Source organism: Saccostrea cucullata, unplaced genomic scaffold (assembly GCF_032062105.1).
Source record: "Saccostrea cucullata isolate Sc308-1 unplaced genomic scaffold, CSIRO_AGI_Scuc_v1 ctg288, whole genome shotgun sequence".
Taxonomy (NCBI): domain Eukaryota; kingdom Metazoa; phylum Mollusca; class Bivalvia; order Ostreida; family Ostreidae; genus Saccostrea; species Saccostrea cuccullata.
The window spans coordinates 71090-91429 of NW_026924061.1; the positions used below are offsets into that span (position 1 = coordinate 71090).

The window sequence follows — 20340 nt, forward strand, 5'->3', positions numbered from 1 at the left end:
ATATATGATCTAAGTTTATCTCCTCATTTTTTTTTAAAATCTAAAACATGTTGTTTTGGGCGAGGTTTTCGAAAAATCGATATAGTTCACCATGCATGGAATGACAAAGTCGTAGATCAGTCTAGTGTATATATTGTATAAAAAAGTAACAACTAGAGGTTCTCAGAGCACGGAGCTCCCTAAATGATACCCTGCCCCCACCTCCCGCATGATTATAATGGCAAAGTCCATGTTTTGTTCTGGGAGACACGGAATAAGCGTCAGATCAAAAAGCTAAAATAGGAGGTGCAAAATTGCATTCTGCTATAAAGAATCTGTAAATGTATCATAAATTTTATTCAATGGAATAGGAGGAGATATGGGTAAGAAATTTGTACTCTTCAGTAGTAAATAAAGAATTGCAGTGTCCATGTTTTTGCTATGGGAAACCCGAAATAAGTCTGCGATCAGAGTATAAGAGGAGATTCACAATATCATTATGTGACAGAGATTCTGAGAGTTGCGGATTAGCTCCCACCCAAGAGTTATGGCAAAGTTAAAGTTCTGGCGGACAAACAGACAGACGGACTGACAGACGGATTGACAGACAGGACAAAATCTACATACCCCCGAATCTGCGATTACGGGGGATAAAATTACCAGTATCTTTCTAACTGAAAAAATCTTGCTTTAATATCAAACTTCCTGCATAATTTTCAAATCATATTTTCAATACATGTTACACATTGACTTTGATTTTTGTTTGATTGTTGTTGGTTTTTTTTTTTTTTTTTTTTTTTTTTTTTTTTTGGGGGGGGGGGTATTAATTATTATTATTTTCATAAAAAAAGGTTATTACGCATGATCAACTCTACTAATTACCAACATCATAGCAGTGTTTATCTATCGCTATTTGCTTTAATAAGAATTCCTAATGGTCTTTTTTCTCAAATACCTACTAGTTTTCTTTGTGCTTTTCTACTGCCTCTCTACTAGCGGAAGGGAGGGGGTTGGGATCCTTGCATGTGCTTTAGTGTCATTTGACCTCTTCTTTGCTTCCTTTATTAAGGTTTTGCAACATTTAAATCCGCGGCCTCGACATGGATCATCTTCTTAAAATTATATCAAGATTTTTGATCCGCCTTACCTCTCAATAGAAGTGAACGCTAATAAACTTTTTCGTTATACATTTCTATAGCATCGCTCGTCGTCATCATGTACAAGTTTACAATTAAACACACTCACAGTCACACATACAAGCAATATTTCTAATTCCACGTATACATTATACTGGATCATTTCAATTGATAATTACATGTTTACAATTAATTAGAGATCCTTTAAGCTGCAGGCACATCATATATTCTTAAAGAAACAGTGCAATACAAACAAACAAACACTCAAATTAAAGTATTTATATATATCATGCATATATTTTATTCTTTGCAATGGAATTCTGTCACTTGATCATGAAGTCATTTTTTGCAGACACAGCTACTGTCAGTACATTTACAATTTTCAGGTCCGGTACACCCCTTCCCACAACCGCAGGTTCCTGAAAATTTAAAAGAAAATTGCTTGAATTGATAAATATGCCATAAGTAACTAACAGCAAGAATTCTAACATACGCAAGTTATGAAGTATAACAAGTTATATAGCCAAATATTTGTAGGGCAATCAGTGGATTATAAGACACCACCCCTTCCCTCGAAATCATTTTAACTGTTTTGTTATGATATTTATGATAAAAGTGTCAGGAAAAAACTGATTTTAAGCACCCTTTTCAAAAATCGTTCAGCTTTTTTTTTTTTCTTTTATCCTTTTTACTTTTTTGTGCTTTCAAATATGGCTCTCTTTCCCAAATTTATATGAGTCAATTCAGTTGAGAACAATGATTCTCTAAATATGTCTGAAACAGTATAAATGTATATGTACATGGTTTTTATACATACTAAGTATTCAGTGGCGAATCCAGGAATTTCGTAACTGGGGGGAGCAGTAGAAGGCAGGTGGTTTAGGGGGGGGGCTGCAATGTAGCCCCCAGTGGTTCTAGGGCAAGGCCCTGGTGGGGGGTCCCAAAAGCTGACATACTTTTACAAATAAGAGATTTTTTTCTTTGATTTTAGGATAACGGACAAATAAGTTTTACATACAAAAAATTCAAGGGGCGCATGCACCCCCGGCTTGCCGGCCCTGGATCCGCCTTTGGTATTTCTTTTTTTAAATAAACCTATGTACATGTATGTACATTCATGGATAAAGATATCAACTTACCGCTGCAGTTGCATTTGAGTTTACATCCGGGACATTTACAGCTGGGTCCACATTTACAGGTGGATCCGCATTTACATCCACTTGAGGGGCAGGAATCTGCGCATTCGCACTTTCCAGCTAGAAAAAAAAATAAATTTTCATGTTTATCGAAGTATAAAGAGCGACAACTCGAACATATTACAAGGCTTGTTATCGGTAATATTTGATACACGTACAAGGAAATTGTCCCAACTTACTTTCTATGCAGTTGCAGGGGTCAGACATTTTTTTTTATCGTGTGTTTGCTGAAAGGAGAAAATGATGTTTGAAGCTATGATAATATTGGTACATTAGTCATGAAATTAATATTGATTTTTTTTCCATCAGTATCGTAAACATTGTAAAAATTCTATGTTCAATATAAAGAAAGAAAATACAACCTACCTTTTACTGTCGAGAATTGTATATTCCTTTTTAAAAGGAGTTCTTATGAGTATCACTCCCTTTGAATAAAGAATACAATATTACGTATATACACGTTATACAAATATTCAGCATCGTGTGCAAATAGCGATAGGTTGTATACACAGTATCGTGTGCAAAATGTATAAATTTTAATATTTTTTTACAAAGTTGATAAGGGAATAACTACAGACTGTGGCATAAAACAGTAAATATTTACTATAGCTTACATCAAACTTATCAATGTATAGCGTGTGACATAGAAAAAGGAATAAATGAATCTATTTTCAAGACTTTCCTATATTGTCAGCTTTGTCGATTATTTTTTTTTTTAAATATCGAAGTCACATTACGTGATGTTCTTGGCAGATATCCAAATTTGTATTTTAATCAGAGCTTTAGGTAATTGTGCAAATGTACTTGTCACGAGATAGCTAAAGTATAAGATATGTACTAGTAACTGTAAAAGTACATGCGTAAATTGTAATATTTTCTCTCTCAATCTCTCAGGATAGAAATTAAAATGAAAATGTTGGAAATGGGTAAAATAAATTGTTTTAGAAAATGCATGATTTTTCAATATTTTTGTTGATTTGATAATTTTTCTGAAAAAATATTGTGCATATATATAATTACGATTTTTCATAAAATGTTACTCAAAACATGATGCTTTATTTCTCGATCACTTCAAAACTTCACTTACATATAAAAATTGGTAATTATATCTAAGCTGTCATATGAAATTATTCTCCTAATAAATACTATACAGTTTCCTGACATTTGCGTTGGTTACGTATGTTAAATAAATGTTATTGAGAAGAAAGCCAGAAATGGGATTCAAAGAAAAACATATACGGAATCACAGTTCGGGGAAGTAAAACCTCGAAAACTTATTTTCACTTTTCAACACGGCACTACTACAAAGTCATCAGTTAATTTGTGCCCCCATCCCCACCCCTCGCTTCTTAAATCTTTCTTAATGTATGTATTACCCGGATTCAAACAATAGACCCATATATTTGACCCTATCAAACGCTTTCTACCTGCATCCTTTCACTCTTCAGGAGTGAACGGTCACCAGGGGAGGATCCAATCTTTACCATTACAGGGGAGGATCTAATCTCTACCATTACAGGGGAGGATCTAATCTCTAGCATTACAGGGGAGGATCTAATCTCTACCATTACAGGGGAGGATCTAATCTCTAGCATTACAGGGGAGGATCCAATCTCTAGGATTACAGGGGAGGATCTAATCTCTAGGATTACAGGGGAGGATCTAATCTCTACCATTACAGGGGAGGATCTAATCTCTAGCATTACAGGGGAGGATCTAATCTCTAGCATTACAGGGGAGGATCTAATCTCTAGGATTACAGGGGAGGATCTAATCTCTAGGATTACAGGGGAGGATCTAATCTCTACCATTACAGGGGAGGATCTAATCTCTAGCATTACAGGGGAGGATCCAATCTCTAGTATTACAGGGGATCCGATTTTTACGCCCTCTTCACAAGTATGTATTCTTTATAGATTTTTTAGATTCATCAGTTTTCTTTAACTTTCCCCGTTTTCATTAATTTGTAGCATATACTATTACATTATATGATGTATACATGTAATATTATATTAAAGAAATATTTTCTCAAGTATAAGGAACAAAAAAAGAAACTCAATTTATGCTATATATTAGGCATTTTTGTTCCTTACAAGTGGAATTCTATCATATAGCCATGAAGTCATTTCTTGCAGACACAGCTACTGTCAGGAGTGAGGTTTGCGAAAGCACAGGTTCCTGTAAATTACACAAAACATCAACGGGAATGTAATACTGGTATCGTTTTCTTAAGTAAAAAGGAAACTAGTAAAAATATTAACAAATACATCGAATGATATACTAGTATTACTGTATGTAACTAAAAATGAGGCCACCTAGCCTTTCAATAAACATTTTCAGTAGTAAAAAAATTTTATGGGGATAAAGTTGGTTGGGAGAACTTCCAGTTTGGTAGGGTGATACTTTGGTGTCTGCATTTTTATCAAAATGTTGAATAGGATGCATGGCATAGATAGCAAGAAATATTAAGGAATGGCAAAATCAATGTGAAAAAAAGAAAACCAGACACTGAACTTGTCAGTAAAAATTTTAATATTTCAATGCCATGAGTATGAGCTAGGAAGAATGATCAGGTTGGGAATCTTATATAAGAATATTTTAAAATTGATAAATAAAAATTATATATATGAGCTAGGAAGAATGATCAGGTTGGGAATCTTATATAAGAATGTTTTAAAATTGATAAATAAAAATTATATAGTTCCTTGATTGTTGTTTTTAATTCACAACAAACAGTGTCCAAGGCTTGATCATTAACAGAAAGAAACAAGCTGTAAAAGTTTCATAGTGTATATAAGATGGTATTTCAGATGCTCTTGTATTTTACAACTAAGTTTTTAAAAAAAACATAGACCTACAGCGAAGATCTATAAAAAAAATTACCGTTCAGTTGCATTTAACTTTACATCCGGGACATTTGCAGCTGCAGATATTTCCCGCCAAAATAATATTGTCCAAAAATTTCATACAGACAAGGAACAATAACTCTAACTATCTTGAACCAATTCAAAATATTTCATAATACATATATTTCTTGCTAGACAGTTTCATGGATCAGACATCGTTCTCTATCACTGATGTATCCTGAAATTATAGAATACAAATAAAAATTATACAATACAAATTTTAAAAAATCAAATACATATGGAAAATTTAGAATACAAATAAAAATTCTACAATGCAAGTGAAAAATTTTACAATGCAAATGAAAAATTATGCAATACAAATGGAGAATTATACAATGTAAATAAGAATAGAAAAGATCGAACACATGCCATATAAATACACAGGAACACTCAAGTTTTAAAAAGAGAGTTAATTGTTCAAAGTTGTCCGCAGTAAGGTATGTATCCGGTACATGGTTAACTCATCCTATACAAAATATGGGTTCAAAATGTATAGGGTCCACACAAATGGTGATTCGGGGAAGACTATAGACTGTATAGCATAAATCTATAAATATCCATATCCTCTCTCTCTCTCTCTCTCTCTCTCTCTCTCTCTCTCTCTCTCTCTCTCTCTCTCTCTCTCTCTCTCTCTCTCTCTCTCTCTCTCTCTCTCTCTCTCTCTCTCTCTCTCTCTCTCTCTCTCTCTCTCTCTCTCTCTCTCTCTCTCTCTCTCTCTCTCTCTCTCTCTCTCTCTCTCTCTCTCTCTCTCTCTCTCTCTCTCTCTCTCTCTCTCTCTCTCTCTCTCTCTCTCTCTCTCTCTCTCTCTCTCTCTCTCTCTCTCTCTCTCTCTCTCTCTCTCTCTCTCTCTCTCTCTCTCTCTCTCTCTCTCTCTCTCTCTCTCTCTCTCTCTCTCTCTCTCTCTCTCTGGGTATGGAAGTGATAGAACTAGAGTAAGATAGTTTTTGTAACAAGACATAATGTTCTTTCAGTATTCGTAAATATATTTATGTAAAATATTATTTTCAGTACGATATTGTGTACTGTGATTTCCTTTGATTTTTTTTTCTTCAGATTTTCCCTAGATTTCTCTTAAAGCTTTTGAGGCTTATTTACATTTCTGACATTTAATTTGGTGATATTTAAAAAAAAAAACGGTTTTGAGCAAAATCTCAGACAATTCTAAATTTTAAAGAAATATAATTATTTGGAATCACGGTTTGATGAGATAAAACCGTGGACACCGATTCTTACTACGGCTTAAAACTGCTAAAGAATTACCAGTTTATCTGTGCCCCCCTCGCATCCCTTTGCGGGGAATCGAGTTCGTATTCCCCCTAAGAATGTTAGATCCTATTAATTAAATTATTATACCTATTTCTGAAATTGACCCTATTAATTATTTCCTACCTTGTTTCACACATTGGATGTGATTGGTAAACTATAGGGGGATACTAACTCCTCCTAGGCACCTGATCCCACCTCTCTGATTTCCACAAGTCCGTGTTTTATACCCCCTTAACAGATTTGTATAATTGTTTATAGATTGTTGAGATTGCTCACTGTTTGTTAGCTTCCCTTTTTTATTATATCATACGCTATATAATATCATGTAAGGGGTGTTAAGAAAGTTCGTTCCTTGATGAAATATTTTCAAAAATTTCAAAGTATAGTGCTTAACTAAAGAGATGAATTTTCTAGTATGAAAAAAATCACAAGACTGTGCTTTAGATTTATAGGAATTCATTTCAAGCAGGAAGCTATAGGATATTTCTTCCGAATGAATATATACATAACATCTTTAAAGCACCCGAATGATAGAAATGCTAGTCATTTTGAGTAAAAATAAAGAATTGTTCTTGCATCACACAAGCTGGTGAGCGTAGATATAAGAACGATAGATCATTTTCAAAAGAATAGGTTTGTCATTTTCTCATTCTTCACCGACTTAATAATTTTTGTATAGTACTAGTATTTGAAAGGATGTTTTGACTAATAAATGTCACAAATATGCGTCACCCCTGATTTTTCTGCACAGACATCATCTGTTTTAATGTCTGCCCTCCCCCTATTGATTCAACAAAAGACAATGAAAACTTTATCAGTAGCCAGAATGGACTCTATAAACATGAAATATAACACATTGTAAATATTTTCTCGTCATATTTTTTATCGAAAATAAAAGAAAAATGTGGAATGAACTTTCTTAACACCCTTAATATAATAATATGATAATATTTTCTCGTCAAGTCTATACGTGTACTGTCGTAAAACAAAGTATAAGGAGCTTAAAGAAAAAAAAGTCAAGAAACACTTCATCTATGGTAAAATATGCATTTATTATATAGTTCTTTATAATTGAATTCTGTCACATGGCCAGGCAGTCATGTTTTGCAGACACAGCTACTGTCAGTACATTTACAGGACTGGGGTCCAATGCATCCCTTTGCGCAAGCACAGATTCCTGTAAATAAAAAAAATGCTAGACATGAAATATCCTGCATGTTTATAGTGAAAGGTGCAGCCAAAAAAAATTAAAGCTTAACACCCCCACTCCAAAGAAAAAACTTTGAATTTAAAAAAAACAATGTAAAAGAAAACTATCCAGAATTCAAAATCCTAATCCTAGTAATCCTGAGTGGGAGGGGGTGTTATTAACAATAAAATCCTATATATAAATATGTTTCTACATTATGGAGAGAAAAATTAATAGACGTAATAACGCCAAAATGGCGTAATAACGCGAAAAAAGCATCATTACGTCTTTTCAAAAGACGATAAAATTCATCAAAATGCATTTTTTACGCTTTTTGGAAAGGCCTTGGCAGGCCCGTTCATTTGAAGTTACTGAGGAGTGAGGGGTCCGAAAAAATTGACAAGCAAGCAAAAAGCAGACAGGCTATTCTCTCCTTACTTGGCCTTTCCAAAAGGCGTTGTTATGCCTTATAATTTTTTTTCTCTGTAAATTGATTCTAATAGGCTTTAGTTCCAACCAGACTTTCAATAAACACTTCGCGTTTCAAGAGGAAAAAGTTATGCTCGGAAAAAGTGGCGTAAGGGGCTTCCCCCTCCCTAGTACTTCGTGCCTGCATTTTTATCTAATTGTTGAATATGATCTAAGTGATTCTCAATCAGCAAGAAATATTTAGTAAATAAAAATGAGAAGGAAAAAATAATAGCGACAAAACTATGTTTGGCATAATCAATGTAAATAAAAGAAAACACACCCCCTACAAACAATATTATTTTGTTTTTAATGTTTTGGTTTTTTAATGTTATGTATACCAAAAGAACACATGATCTGAGTCTCCTAGAAAATATTTGGAAGGCACTTATCATAATTGTTTGTGGGTTTGTTTGTTTCAAAAAATTTGAAATACTACCCCTGCCAAAATTTGAATAATCTTTTCAACTAGAAGAAAACACTTATATGTCTGATAGAGAAATAGAGGTAGTAGTACAAAGCAGTAGGTATTTTAGATGAATATTCATTTTTCCAAAGTGTATGAAAATATCCCCCTACCATTACAGTTGCAATTCACTTTACATCCGGGACATTTACAGCTGGATCCACATTTACACCCGCCCCCACATTTACAGCCACTTGATGGACACGGGTCTGCGCACAGACATTTGCTGGCTGAAAGAAAATTTAAATCAATTCATTTCATGCGGACAAGGATCGATAACTCTAACAGCATTGAACCAATTAAATGGGGCAAAATACATGTAGAACCAATTCAAAATAGAGTAACTTACTTGCTAGACAGTCGCATGGATCAGACATTTTTGTTTATTTATGATGTTTTCTGGAAAAGTTATTTAAGTGCCTGAAGACATTGTAAAACAAACAAGTATACTGTTATACATGTATGTGCATTCATGTGGTAAAATACAACTGCAATATTTCATATATACATGTAAAGGCTTATATGTATTTATGCCAAAAGTTTGCATGCAGGGATACAATGTACAAGCATTTTTTATACAGTGTTTTTAAAGTGTTTCTTCAGACCTGTTAGGCTCAAGATATTGTATTTATGATTTCTAATTTAGAAAAAGAAAATCAAAATTCATACTTGTTCTGGTCATAGATATCATAAACAATGAATAATTGAATAAATTACTTGCGGAAAATCACTCTACATTGCATTTTTATACATTTGTACTAGTTTGTTAGAAAATAGTACCAAATGCATACACAACTGCCCTTAAAGTGATATTTACAATATATATATTTTTTTTAACCAACACGTACTTCATACTTAATCACATTTAAATTTATATGTTGGAGTGGGGAGTCATAATTATTTGGGGGATTCTGTGAGCTACATGACCACCATTCCCTTCAAGAAAAACAAATAAATAAAGAAACCCTCCATTTACGATATATTATGCAATTATTATTTTGTTCTTCACATAGAATTCTCTCAAGTGACCAGGGAGTCATTTCTTGCAGGCACAGCTATTTTCGGTATATTTACAGGACTATGGTCCGGTGCATCCCTTTGTGCAAGCGCTGGTGCCTGTAAATTTAAATTTTAAAAAATATATATATTGATTGATGAGGATGTCTTGAAGTATTTAACAAGAAGACATATACATTATATTATTATATTTACATTCATTGTATACATGTATATTCAAATAAATGCAATGCAACACAATACAACGACACCAGCCTCACCACACGCCTTCCCCAGGAATTTTTAGTTCTCTGTAATGCATTTCTGCAAAAAAAGCTAGAAATTTTGGCTTTCCTCTCTTAAAAAATGCTAGGCAATGATTTTTGTTTGTGCGTTTGTTTGCTTTTGAAATTTCAACTGTAAAATTGACATCCCCTAAATTTGATCAGGGTGTGTATCTCAGACTTTAATTGAGAACTTGAGGTACTGTGTGTTTTGTTGCCCCCCCCCTTTTGTAATACAGGGTGTTGTCTGAGGAAGAGAAAATTATTTTTTTTAAATACAATGATATTAATGAGAAAAATAATTAATTTCCTACTCATTTTTTTCATCATACAAACAGTATTGTAAATCCCCTCCAGTTCTAAGTAAATAGAAAATAAGAACTTAAAAAGTGTATATTAATTATTCCTTGTACAAAGAAGCGCTAAGTATTTTCTCACAACTATATATAGAATAAAATATGAATACACACACATGTATAGAAACGTTATACAAATTTTCAGAATCGTGTGCAAAAATTGATAAGTTGTATATACAGTACCGTGTGCAAAATGTATAGGTTCAAAAATAGAATGTAAACATTTACGTAGAAATATAAATATCTTACTGTGATCTTGGCAAATGGCCATACATACAATCTAATGTATATACATGTACAGTTTATATATATATCATTGTGTGCTTTTAGTTTTATTGTTCGGACTTAATGCAAAATATGAATGATGAACTGGTGTTTGATTTAAGCATGTTTTATTGAAACATAATCAATGGAATTTTTGAAAGTTTATTAATCTTAAATTGTCCTATGTAACACAAACAAATGACAAAAACATATACATGTACTTTACCGTGCGTCGATTGTGTTATATTATTATTATTCCATGCATCAATTTATTTTATTCTCTGCTTGCGAAGAGTCATTGTTTCCCCGGAGGGGGTAAACACTCTGAAAATCCCGGAGCAGACCCCCCCCCCCCCCCGCACACACACACACACATCGGCTTCCCCTTCGAAATATGTATGCTCCCTGTGTCTCTTTGCGGGGGAGGGAATTCACTTTGCTTATTAAGTATTTTACAACATTCGGACTCCCTCTCCAAGCATGCATTATCCATTTAAATTAAATCTAAATCTTTCATCCGCTCCAATCCCGTGTATAATAAGTCTTGTTGATGTCAATATCAAATACTAGTAATTGATTGTGCGACATCCCTCTACATTTTATACAACTGCACTAGTTTACTAGTAAATAAATGCATGCATCACAACCCATCAAAGTGAGAGACTGAGAGCTACAATGTTTATATCAATTTAATTTCACATACAAGCACTTCATATTTATTCACATTTAAATTTATATGTAGGATTGGGGATTCATAATTATTTTTGGGGATTTTTGGAGCTACATGGCCAGCATTCCCTACAAGATAAACAAATAAATAAACAAAACCCATTTATGATACGAGTATAAATTATGCATTTCTTGTTTTGATCTTTACAATGGAATTCTGTCACTGGACCAAACAGTCATTTTTTGCAGACACAGCTACTGTCGGTACATGTACAGGACTGTGGTCCGATGCAACCTATTGCGCAAGCGCATGTGCCTGTAAATTCAACAACAACAAAAAATAAAATATTTTTACTGAGTGATTAGGGTATCTTAAAGTATTTAACAAGAAGACATATACATTATATATATGCATTCATTGTATAAAAACTAGTGTAGGCAATCAAATAAATGCAATGTGACACAACGCAACAACGCCAGACACAGCACGCCCCTTCCCCAGCAATTTTTATTACTCTAATTATCATTTGTGCCATAAAGCTTGAATTTTTGGGTTTCCTGAAAAAAAAATGCTAGTCAATGATTTTTGTTTGTGCTTTTGTTTGGTTTTAACATTTCAACTGTAAAAATACAAACCCCCTCCCCCCAAATTTGAACAGGGTGTGTCTCCCAGACCTCCATTAATTGAGAACTTGATGCACTGTAAGTTTTGCTGTCCCCTCCTTTTGTATTACAGGGTATTGTCTGAAGAGGAGAAAATGATTTATTTTTTTAACACACTGATAATAATGAAAGAAAAATTATTTTCTCCTCATTTTTTCATCATACAAACAGTATCGTAAATCCCCTCTGCTTCTAAGTATAGTAAATTAAACTTAAAAGTGTATGATTATTCCTTGTACAAAGAAGCGCTAAGGATTTTCTCACCACTCGAATATATAGAATATAATATGAATATACACATGTATAGAAACGTTACACAAATTTTCAGAATCGTGTGCAAAATTGATAAGTTGTGTATATGAACAAAATGCATTTAGAGTCAATTGAATAACATAATTTCTAAAGATCATGCTAGTTTACTTCGGGGAAAGAAAGAATAATCCACAGATCTGCTATTAGCATAACAGCTTACATATATAACAATGTCACTTAAACACGATTTATTGTTATTGGAATATACCTGAAATTGGACTATTATTTGTTTCCTGATACAGAACAGTTAAACATGATTTTTTGGTATTTTTCTACACCTCAAAAACTGATAAATACAAAAACAATCCTGTATTTTCGCACCCGAATGATAGAAATGCTCCAGTAGCAAGAATGAGCTCTATACACATGAAATACCACAAATTGTAAATATCTTATATTTTTCTTCGAAAATAAAAGAAAAATGTGGGATGAACTTTCTTAACACCCTTTATATAATAATATGATAATATTTTCTCGTCAAGTCTATACGTGTATTGTCGTAAAAAAGTATAAGGAGCTTAAAGAAAAAAAAAATAAAGAAACACTCCATCTATGGTAAAATATGCATTTATTATACAGTTCTTTATAATTGAATTCTGTCACGTGGCCAGGCAGTCATGTTTTGCAGACACAGCTACTGTCAGTGCATTTACAGGACTGGGGTCCAATGCATCCCTTTGCACATGCACAGATTCCTGTAAATAAAAATTGCTAGACATGAAATATCGTGTTTTAAGTGAAAGGTGCAGCCAAAAAAAATTAAAGCTTAACATCCCCTCCCAAAGAAAAAACTTTGAACTTTATAAAAAAAAAACATTGAAAAGGAAAACTATCCAGAATTCAAAATCCTAATCCTAGTAATCCTGAGTGAGGCAGGGGGAGGGGGTGTTATTAACAATAAAATCCTATAAATATGTTTCTGCGTTATGGAGAGAAATATTAATAGACGTAAGAACGCCTTTTGAAAAAGGCGTAATAACACCAAAATGGCGTAATAACGCGAAAAAAAGCATCATTACCTCTTTTCAAAAAGCGATAAAATTCATTAAAATGCATTTTTTGCGCTTTTTGGAAAGGCCTTGGCAGGCCCGTTCATTTGAAGTTACTGATGGGGGAGGGGTCCCAAAAAATTGACAAGCAAGCAAAAAGCTATTCACTCCTTACTACGCCTTTCCAAAAGGCGTTATTATGCCTTATAATTTTTTTCTCCGTAGATTGATTCTAATAGGCTTTAGTTCCAACCAAACTTTCAATAAACACTTCGCGTTTCAAGAGGAAAAAGTTATGCTCGGAAAAAGTGGCGTAAGCCCCCCCCCCCCAGTACTTCGTGCCTGCATTTTAATCTAATCGTTAAATATGATCTAAGTGATTCTCACTCAGCAAGAAATATTCAGTTAATAAAAATGCGAAGGAAAAAATAATAGCGACAAAAATATGTTTTGAATAATTAATGTAAAGAAAACACACACCCTACAAACAATATTATTTTGTTTTTAATGTTTTGGTTTTTTTAATGTTATGTACCAACAAGAACACATGATCTGAGTCTCCTAGAAAATATTCGGTAGGTACTTATCATAATTGTTTGTGGGTTTGTTTGTTTCAAAAAATTTGGAGAACTATCCCTGCCAAAATTTGAATAATCTTTTCAACTAGAAGAAAACACATAGGTCTGATAGAGAAATAGAGGTAGTAGTACCATGCAGTAGGTATTTTAAATGAATATTCATTTTTCCAAAGTGTATGAAAATATCAACCTACCATTACAGTTGCAATTCACTTTACATCCGGGACATTTACAGCTGGATCCACATTTACATCCGCCCCCACATTTACAGCCACTTGATGGACACGAGTCTGCGCACATACATTTGCTGGCTGAAAGAAAATTTTAAATCAATTCATTTCATACGGACAAGGATCGACAACTCTAACAGCATTGAACCAATTAAATGGGGCAAAATAGAACCAATTCAAAATAGAGTAACTTACTTGCTAGACAGTCGCATGGATCAGACATTTTTGTTTATTTATGATGTTTTCTGGAAAAGAGAATAAAACTTTTTCACAAAAAAGAAAAACTTTCTAATTTTTGACAAATTTAATTTTGACTATAATTAATTTTTTTTTCAAAATCGCCAAAGAATTCTATTATTTTGTTTCTTTTTTTTTCTTTATTTTTTTTTAAACTTATTTATTTATTTATACGATATACACATACCTTCTTAATATGAATTGCTAAAATTCCTTGCACAGAAGGCCTTGTTAAAACGTAGATTGAATAAAGAATACACGAAGCACAAGCCCACTTTATACATTACACATTTGGTATCGTGTGCAAGCCATTAAAGTCACGAGATGTATACATATACTAAGTAGCGTGTGCAAAAAATGTATAGGGTTCAATTATAATGGGATTCAAAATAAACAAAGCATAAGCGCACTTTATACATTATAGATTTAGTATCGTGTGCAAACCATCATGAGATGTATATTGAGTAGCGTGTGCAAGAAATGTATAGGGTTCAATTATATCAGAGTAGGGGATTTAAAATATCGCTTGAGATACCAGTATACAATTGATTGTATATTTAATTTGCACACGGCACTATAGGTATACAATGTGTAAATTCCAACTGATGATTATTCATAGCGAGAATACGGCAGTTATTTAAGTGCCTGAAGACATTGTAAAATAAACAAGTATACCGCTGTACATGTACGTGCATTCATGCGGTAAAATACAACTGCAATATTTCTTATATACATGTGTAGGTTTATATGTATTTATGCTGAAAGTTTGCATGCAGGGATAAAATGTACAGGGGGAGTCATAATTATTTGGGGGATAATGTGAGCTACATGACCATTATTCCTCTCAAGAAAAACAAATTAAAAAACCCTCCATTTACGATTATATTATGCAATTATTATTTTATTCTTAACAGTGGAATTCTCTTATGTGACCAGGGAGTCATTTCTTGCAGACACAGCTACTGTCGTTGCATTTACAAGATTGTGGTCCGGTACATCCCTTTGCGTAAGCGCAAGTTCCTGTAAATTTGAATTAAAAAAAAATATATTGATTGATGAGGATGTCTTGAAGTATTTAACAAGAAGGCATATACATTATATTATTATATTTGTATTCTTTGTATACATGTATATTCGAATAAATGCAATGCAACAAAACACAACGACACCACCCTCACCAAACGCCTTCCTCAGGAATTTTTAGTTCTCTATAATGCATTTGTGCAAAAAAAAAAGCTAGAAATTTTGGCTTTCCTGGGAAAAAAATGCTAGGCAATGATTTTTGTTTGTGCATTTGTTTGCTTTAAAAATTTCAACTGTGAAAATGACACCCCCTAAAATTTGATCAGGGTGTGTATCTCAGACTTTAATTGAGAACTTGAGGTACTGTGTGTTTTGTTGCCCCCCCCCCCCTCTTTTGTATTACAGGGTGTTGTCTGAAGAAGAGAAAATGATTTTTTTTAAAATATGATAACAATGAGAAAAATTATTAATTTTCTCCTCATTTTTTTAATCATACAAACAGTATTGTAAATCCCCTCTGCTTCTAAGTAAATAGTAAATTAGAACTTTAAAAGTGTATATTAATTATTCCTTGTACAAAGAAGCGCTAAGGATTTTCTCACCACTATATATAGAATAAAATATGAATATACATATGTATAGAAACGTTATACAAGTTTTCAGAATCGTGTGCGAAATTGATAAGTTGTATATACAGTACCGTGTGCAAAATGTATAGGGTCAAAAATAGAGTGTAAACAATTACGTAGAAGCATATCTTACTGTGTTCTTGGCAAATGTCCATATATATATACATGTAATCTAATGTATATACATGTACAGTTTATATATATCATTGTGTACTTCTAGTTTGAATGTTCGGACTTAATGCAAAATATAAATGATGAACTGGTGTTTGATTTAAGCATGTTTTATTGAAACATAATCAATAGGATTGTTGAAAGCTATTCCATCTTAAATTGTCATCTCCGACACAAACAAATGACAAAAAACATACAAATAAACGTGTTATGAGGGTGTAAAATATACTTTACCGTGCGTCAATTGTGTTATATTATTATTATTCCATGCATCAATTTATATTATTCTCTCTCTCGATCGATCGATGGAATTAATTATAGGAAAAGAGTACCGCTGTGCTGCATGCTTTCAATTATAAGAGATTTCACGGTTTTTCAAGAGTCCGTTTAATTATATTTTTTAATTTTCCCCGAAGATATTTCACTATGATTTCCTGTGATAAATTCTTATCTTCAGTACATGTAGCACTAGACTTCTAGTATAGCTCTGCACCCTCCTCTTGCGCGGATCCAGGAACTTTTTCAATGAAGGGGCGTGTATTAAACACCCACTTAAAAAACAAAACTCAGGAATTATTTAAAATTTCACAAACAGAAAAATCTTTCTCAAAGGCAAAAAAAACTTTTTGGTGTGAAGTCGTTTTTCTTTGATTTTTCTGACTTTTCTAATAACCTTACGAAGAGGGGGTAACCACTTTAAAAATCCCGGGGGCAGACGCCCCCCCCCCTCGGCTTCCCCTTCGAAATATGCATACGCCCCGTGTCTCTTTGCGGGGGAGGGAATTCACTTTGCTTATTAAGTCTTCCACAATATTCGGACTCCTTCCCCAAGCATGTTTTATCCATTTAAATTAAATCAAAGTCTTTGATCTGCTCCAACCCCGCGTATAATAAGTCCATGCTGTTGATGTCAATATTAAATAGGGGCCTAATTAACTGTGCGACATATCCCTTTACATTTTTTATACAACTGTACTAGTTTACTAGTAAATAAATGCATGCATTACAACCCATCAAAGTGAAGGACTGAGAGCTACAATGTTTATATTATTTTAATTTCACATACAAGTACTTCATATTTATTCACATTTAAATTTATATGTAGGAATAGGGATTCATAAGTATTTGGGGGATTTTCGGAGCTACATGACCTGCATTCCCTACAAGATAAACAAATAAATAAACAAAACCCATTTACGATACTAGTATAAATTATGCATTTATTGTTTTGATCTTTACAATGGAATTCTGTCACGTGGCCAGGCAGTCATGTTTTGTGCAGATACTGTCGGTACATTTACAGGACTTGGGTCCAATGCAACCTATTGCGCAAGGACAGGTGCCTGTAAATTCAACAACAACAAAAAAATAAAATATCTTTATTGAGTGATGAGGATTTCTTAATGTATTTAACAAGAAGACATATACATTATAATATACATTCATTGTATACATACTAGTGTATAGTCAATCAAATAAATGCAATGTGACACAACGCAAAAACGCCAGACACACCACACCCCTTCCCAAGGAATTTTTATTACGCTAATCATCATTTGTGACAAAAAGCTAGTAATTTTGGGTTTCCTGAAAAAAATGCTTGGCAATGATTTTTGTTTGTTTGTTTGCTTTTAAAATTTCAACTGTAAACACACACACACCCTCACACACACACCAAATTTGAACAGGGTGTGCCTCCCAGACCTCCATTAATTACTGTGTGTTTTGTTGCCCCCCCCCCCTCTTTTGTATTACAGGGCGTTGTCTGAAGAGGAGAAAATAATTTTTTTTTAATACAATGATAATAATGAAAAAAATTAATAAATTTTCTCCTCATTTTTTCATCATACAAACGGTATCGTTTTTAAGCTCTCTTCTTCTTAGTATAGTAAATTAGATTAGAAAATAAAATTTCGAATCAAATATCAAAATTTTTATGCTAAACGGTAAACCTTATAAAGTGGAAATGTTATTAATTAAATTCAGGTCAGCATTGTGTAAAGTAATTGAATTTAAAATTATTAATTATACAAAGAAGTGCTCATGATTTTCTCGCCACTTGAATATAGTGTATAATATGAATATACACATGTAAGCACACGTTATACAAATTTTCAGAAAAACGTGTGCAAAATTGATAAGTTGTATATACAGTACCGTGTGCAAAATGTATAGGGTCTATACAAAAATAGTTGATACGGGGATGACCTTGAACAACTATGTAGGTGTGTAAATATCTTATTGAAAACTTTTCTTGGCAAATATCCATATACAATGTACATGTATATACATGGACAACGTATATATGTGTGTTTTTAGTTTGATTGTTCGGACTTAATGCAAATGGCCATATTAGCGTAAAGAACTGGTGTTTGATTTAAGCATGTTTTATTGAAACATAATCAGATGGATTGGACACAAGTTATTTCATCTAGATAGATTGTAAAATATTCTCCGTTGATTGTAATACAAACAAATACTCTCTCTCTCTCTCTCTCTCTCTCTCTCTCTCTCTCTCTCTCTCTCTCTTTTGAAAAAATATTCGTTCGTTTCCTATTTGATCGGCCGGGAAAGGGGGCATGAACCCCTGTCTCTTTTAAGGGGAGGAGATATAGGGTCAAAAATAGAGTGTAAACAATTACGTACGTATAGAAGCATAAATATCTTACTGTGTTCTTGGCAAATATCCATATACAATGTTTATACATTTGTACATGTACAGGGTATGCTTTAGTTTGATTGTTCGGACTTCATGCAAAATATTAATTATGAACTGGAGTTTGATTTATTCAATTTTAGATCGTCATCTCCAACACAAACAAATGACAAAAATTACAAATAAACGTGTCAGGAAGATGTAAAATATACTTAACCCTGCGTCGATTGTATTAAATTATTTCAAGTATTATTTCATTTTACTCTCTCTCTCTCTCTCTCTCTCTCTCTCTCTCTGAAAGAGAAAAATAGAAAAACAAAAGTTTTGAAAAATATTCGTTTGTGATTTTTTTTTATTTGAGTGAGGAAGGGGGCATGGACCCTTTTAAAATACACTTGTTAGAAGTTGATAATGTTGCGACAAAAAGTGAGCGGTTTTTCCATTTTAAATTTACAGTATCCTCCCCAATAATGCATGCCCGAGTATTTTATACTCTTATACGAATGAAAAACATTTATGAACGGTACTTTTTTGTCTTTATTTTGACTGAATATATGTATTTAAGCAGAAATATATACCATAAACCTGGATTCAAAGTTTTTGTTCCACAAAACGTTTTAGAAGTTTTATTCACATCATAATAAGTATCTTGAGAAGAAGATATTTTAAAAGATTTTTGCTATATGCATAATATTAAAACTTTGATCAGGTGAGCTAGAAATGGATCATCAGTCCTTATGTCCATCAGTCAGCTTCTCAAGTGGTAGAGGATTCGGAACATCCTTTTTAATGCTTTATTTTGAAGTTTTTTCCATATCTATGTATACAATGTTTGGTATATTTAAACACATACCAAACAATTTCCACCCACTCACCACACAATTACACACACTCACAAAGAGCACTTTCTAAAATTTGAAAATGATACATATACATAAGGCAAAAAAAAATTAATTTCTTGGTTCTCAGGCCCTCCCTCATCTCTTCCAAGGGTGCCTCATTGACCCTTTTTATTGCTAAATCAATAAAATATAAACACACACCTCCCTCATCATTTTTTGAGGTTTTGTACAATGTAAAAAGCTGCCTCGTCATGTTTTGGGGGCAATAAAAAAGAAAAAAAAAATCATTGAAAAAAGGCCTGAGAACCAAGTAATTAACTTTGCATGGCCTAAATGTAAACATATGACAGTTAATCAACGAGTTATCCAAAAACAGAACAGATGTACCAAATTGTGTAGATATAAAGAATATACAATTTTGATTTTTCATCACTTGTTGTACACATTATCATACAGGGCCCATTTACTGAGTACTAGTATTTTGTCCTTAAATTGAAAAACTTTTTCAGAACAATTTTCTCTGTTTCTGTAAAATTTAAATAACCTTACTGCATCAATAAATAATGGCTTAATGCCTTGTGATCTTGAATAGTAAATGAACTTTTTTGGAACTAATAAAAGAAAATTTTCTAAGCAACTTCCTTCTATATTACCAAGTAAAACCAGTTCTTTTGGATATTTTATAATCTTATTCAATGACATTAAACCATTGTACAAATTCATTCAGTCACATATACACAATCATAAAATAAGTGAATTATTGTCTCTGTTTCAATATTACGTACAATATGTACATACATTATTTTCTGACAGCTTGACTTTATGGAGAAAGGAG

The 20340-nt window shown here is 32.9% G+C and overlaps 4 protein-coding genes across 4 annotated transcripts in view; all 4 read right to left on the reverse strand.

Annotated features, from left to right (window-relative positions):
- LOC134265610 (metallothionein-like) overlaps positions 1 to 20340 on the reverse strand; it is a 65346-nt gene that overhangs the window by 20028 nt on the left and 24978 nt on the right. The window lies entirely within an intron of this gene.
- Positions 1319 to 2771, reverse strand: LOC134265609 (metallothionein-like). Its single transcript, XM_062747832.1, has 4 exons — positions 2678 to 2771; positions 2491 to 2538; positions 2255 to 2371; positions 1319 to 1534 (listed from the first exon to the last, which is right to left on the reverse strand). The coding sequence occupies exons 2-4, from the start codon at positions 2516 to 2518 to the stop codon at positions 1455 to 1457; spliced, it is 225 nt and encodes a 74-aa protein (XP_062603816.1). The 5' UTR covers positions 2519 to 2538; positions 2678 to 2771; the 3' UTR covers positions 1319 to 1454.
- LOC134265612 (metallothionein-like) lies at positions 7543 to 9008 on the reverse strand. The gene is made up of 3 exons (XM_062747836.1): positions 8956 to 9008; positions 8720 to 8836; positions 7543 to 7660 (listed from the first exon to the last, which is right to left on the reverse strand). Exons 1-3 carry the CDS (start codon positions 8981 to 8983, stop codon positions 7581 to 7583), a joined length of 225 nt encoding a protein of 74 aa, XP_062603820.1. The 5' UTR covers positions 8984 to 9008; the 3' UTR covers positions 7543 to 7580.
- Positions 12702 to 14518, reverse strand: LOC134265614 (metallothionein-like). The gene is made up of 4 exons (XM_062747837.1): positions 14372 to 14518; positions 14143 to 14192; positions 13912 to 14028; positions 12702 to 12845 (listed from the first exon to the last, which is right to left on the reverse strand). The coding sequence occupies exons 2-4, from the start codon at positions 14168 to 14170 to the stop codon at positions 12766 to 12768; spliced, it is 225 nt and encodes a 74-aa protein (XP_062603821.1). The 5' UTR covers positions 14171 to 14192; positions 14372 to 14518; the 3' UTR covers positions 12702 to 12765.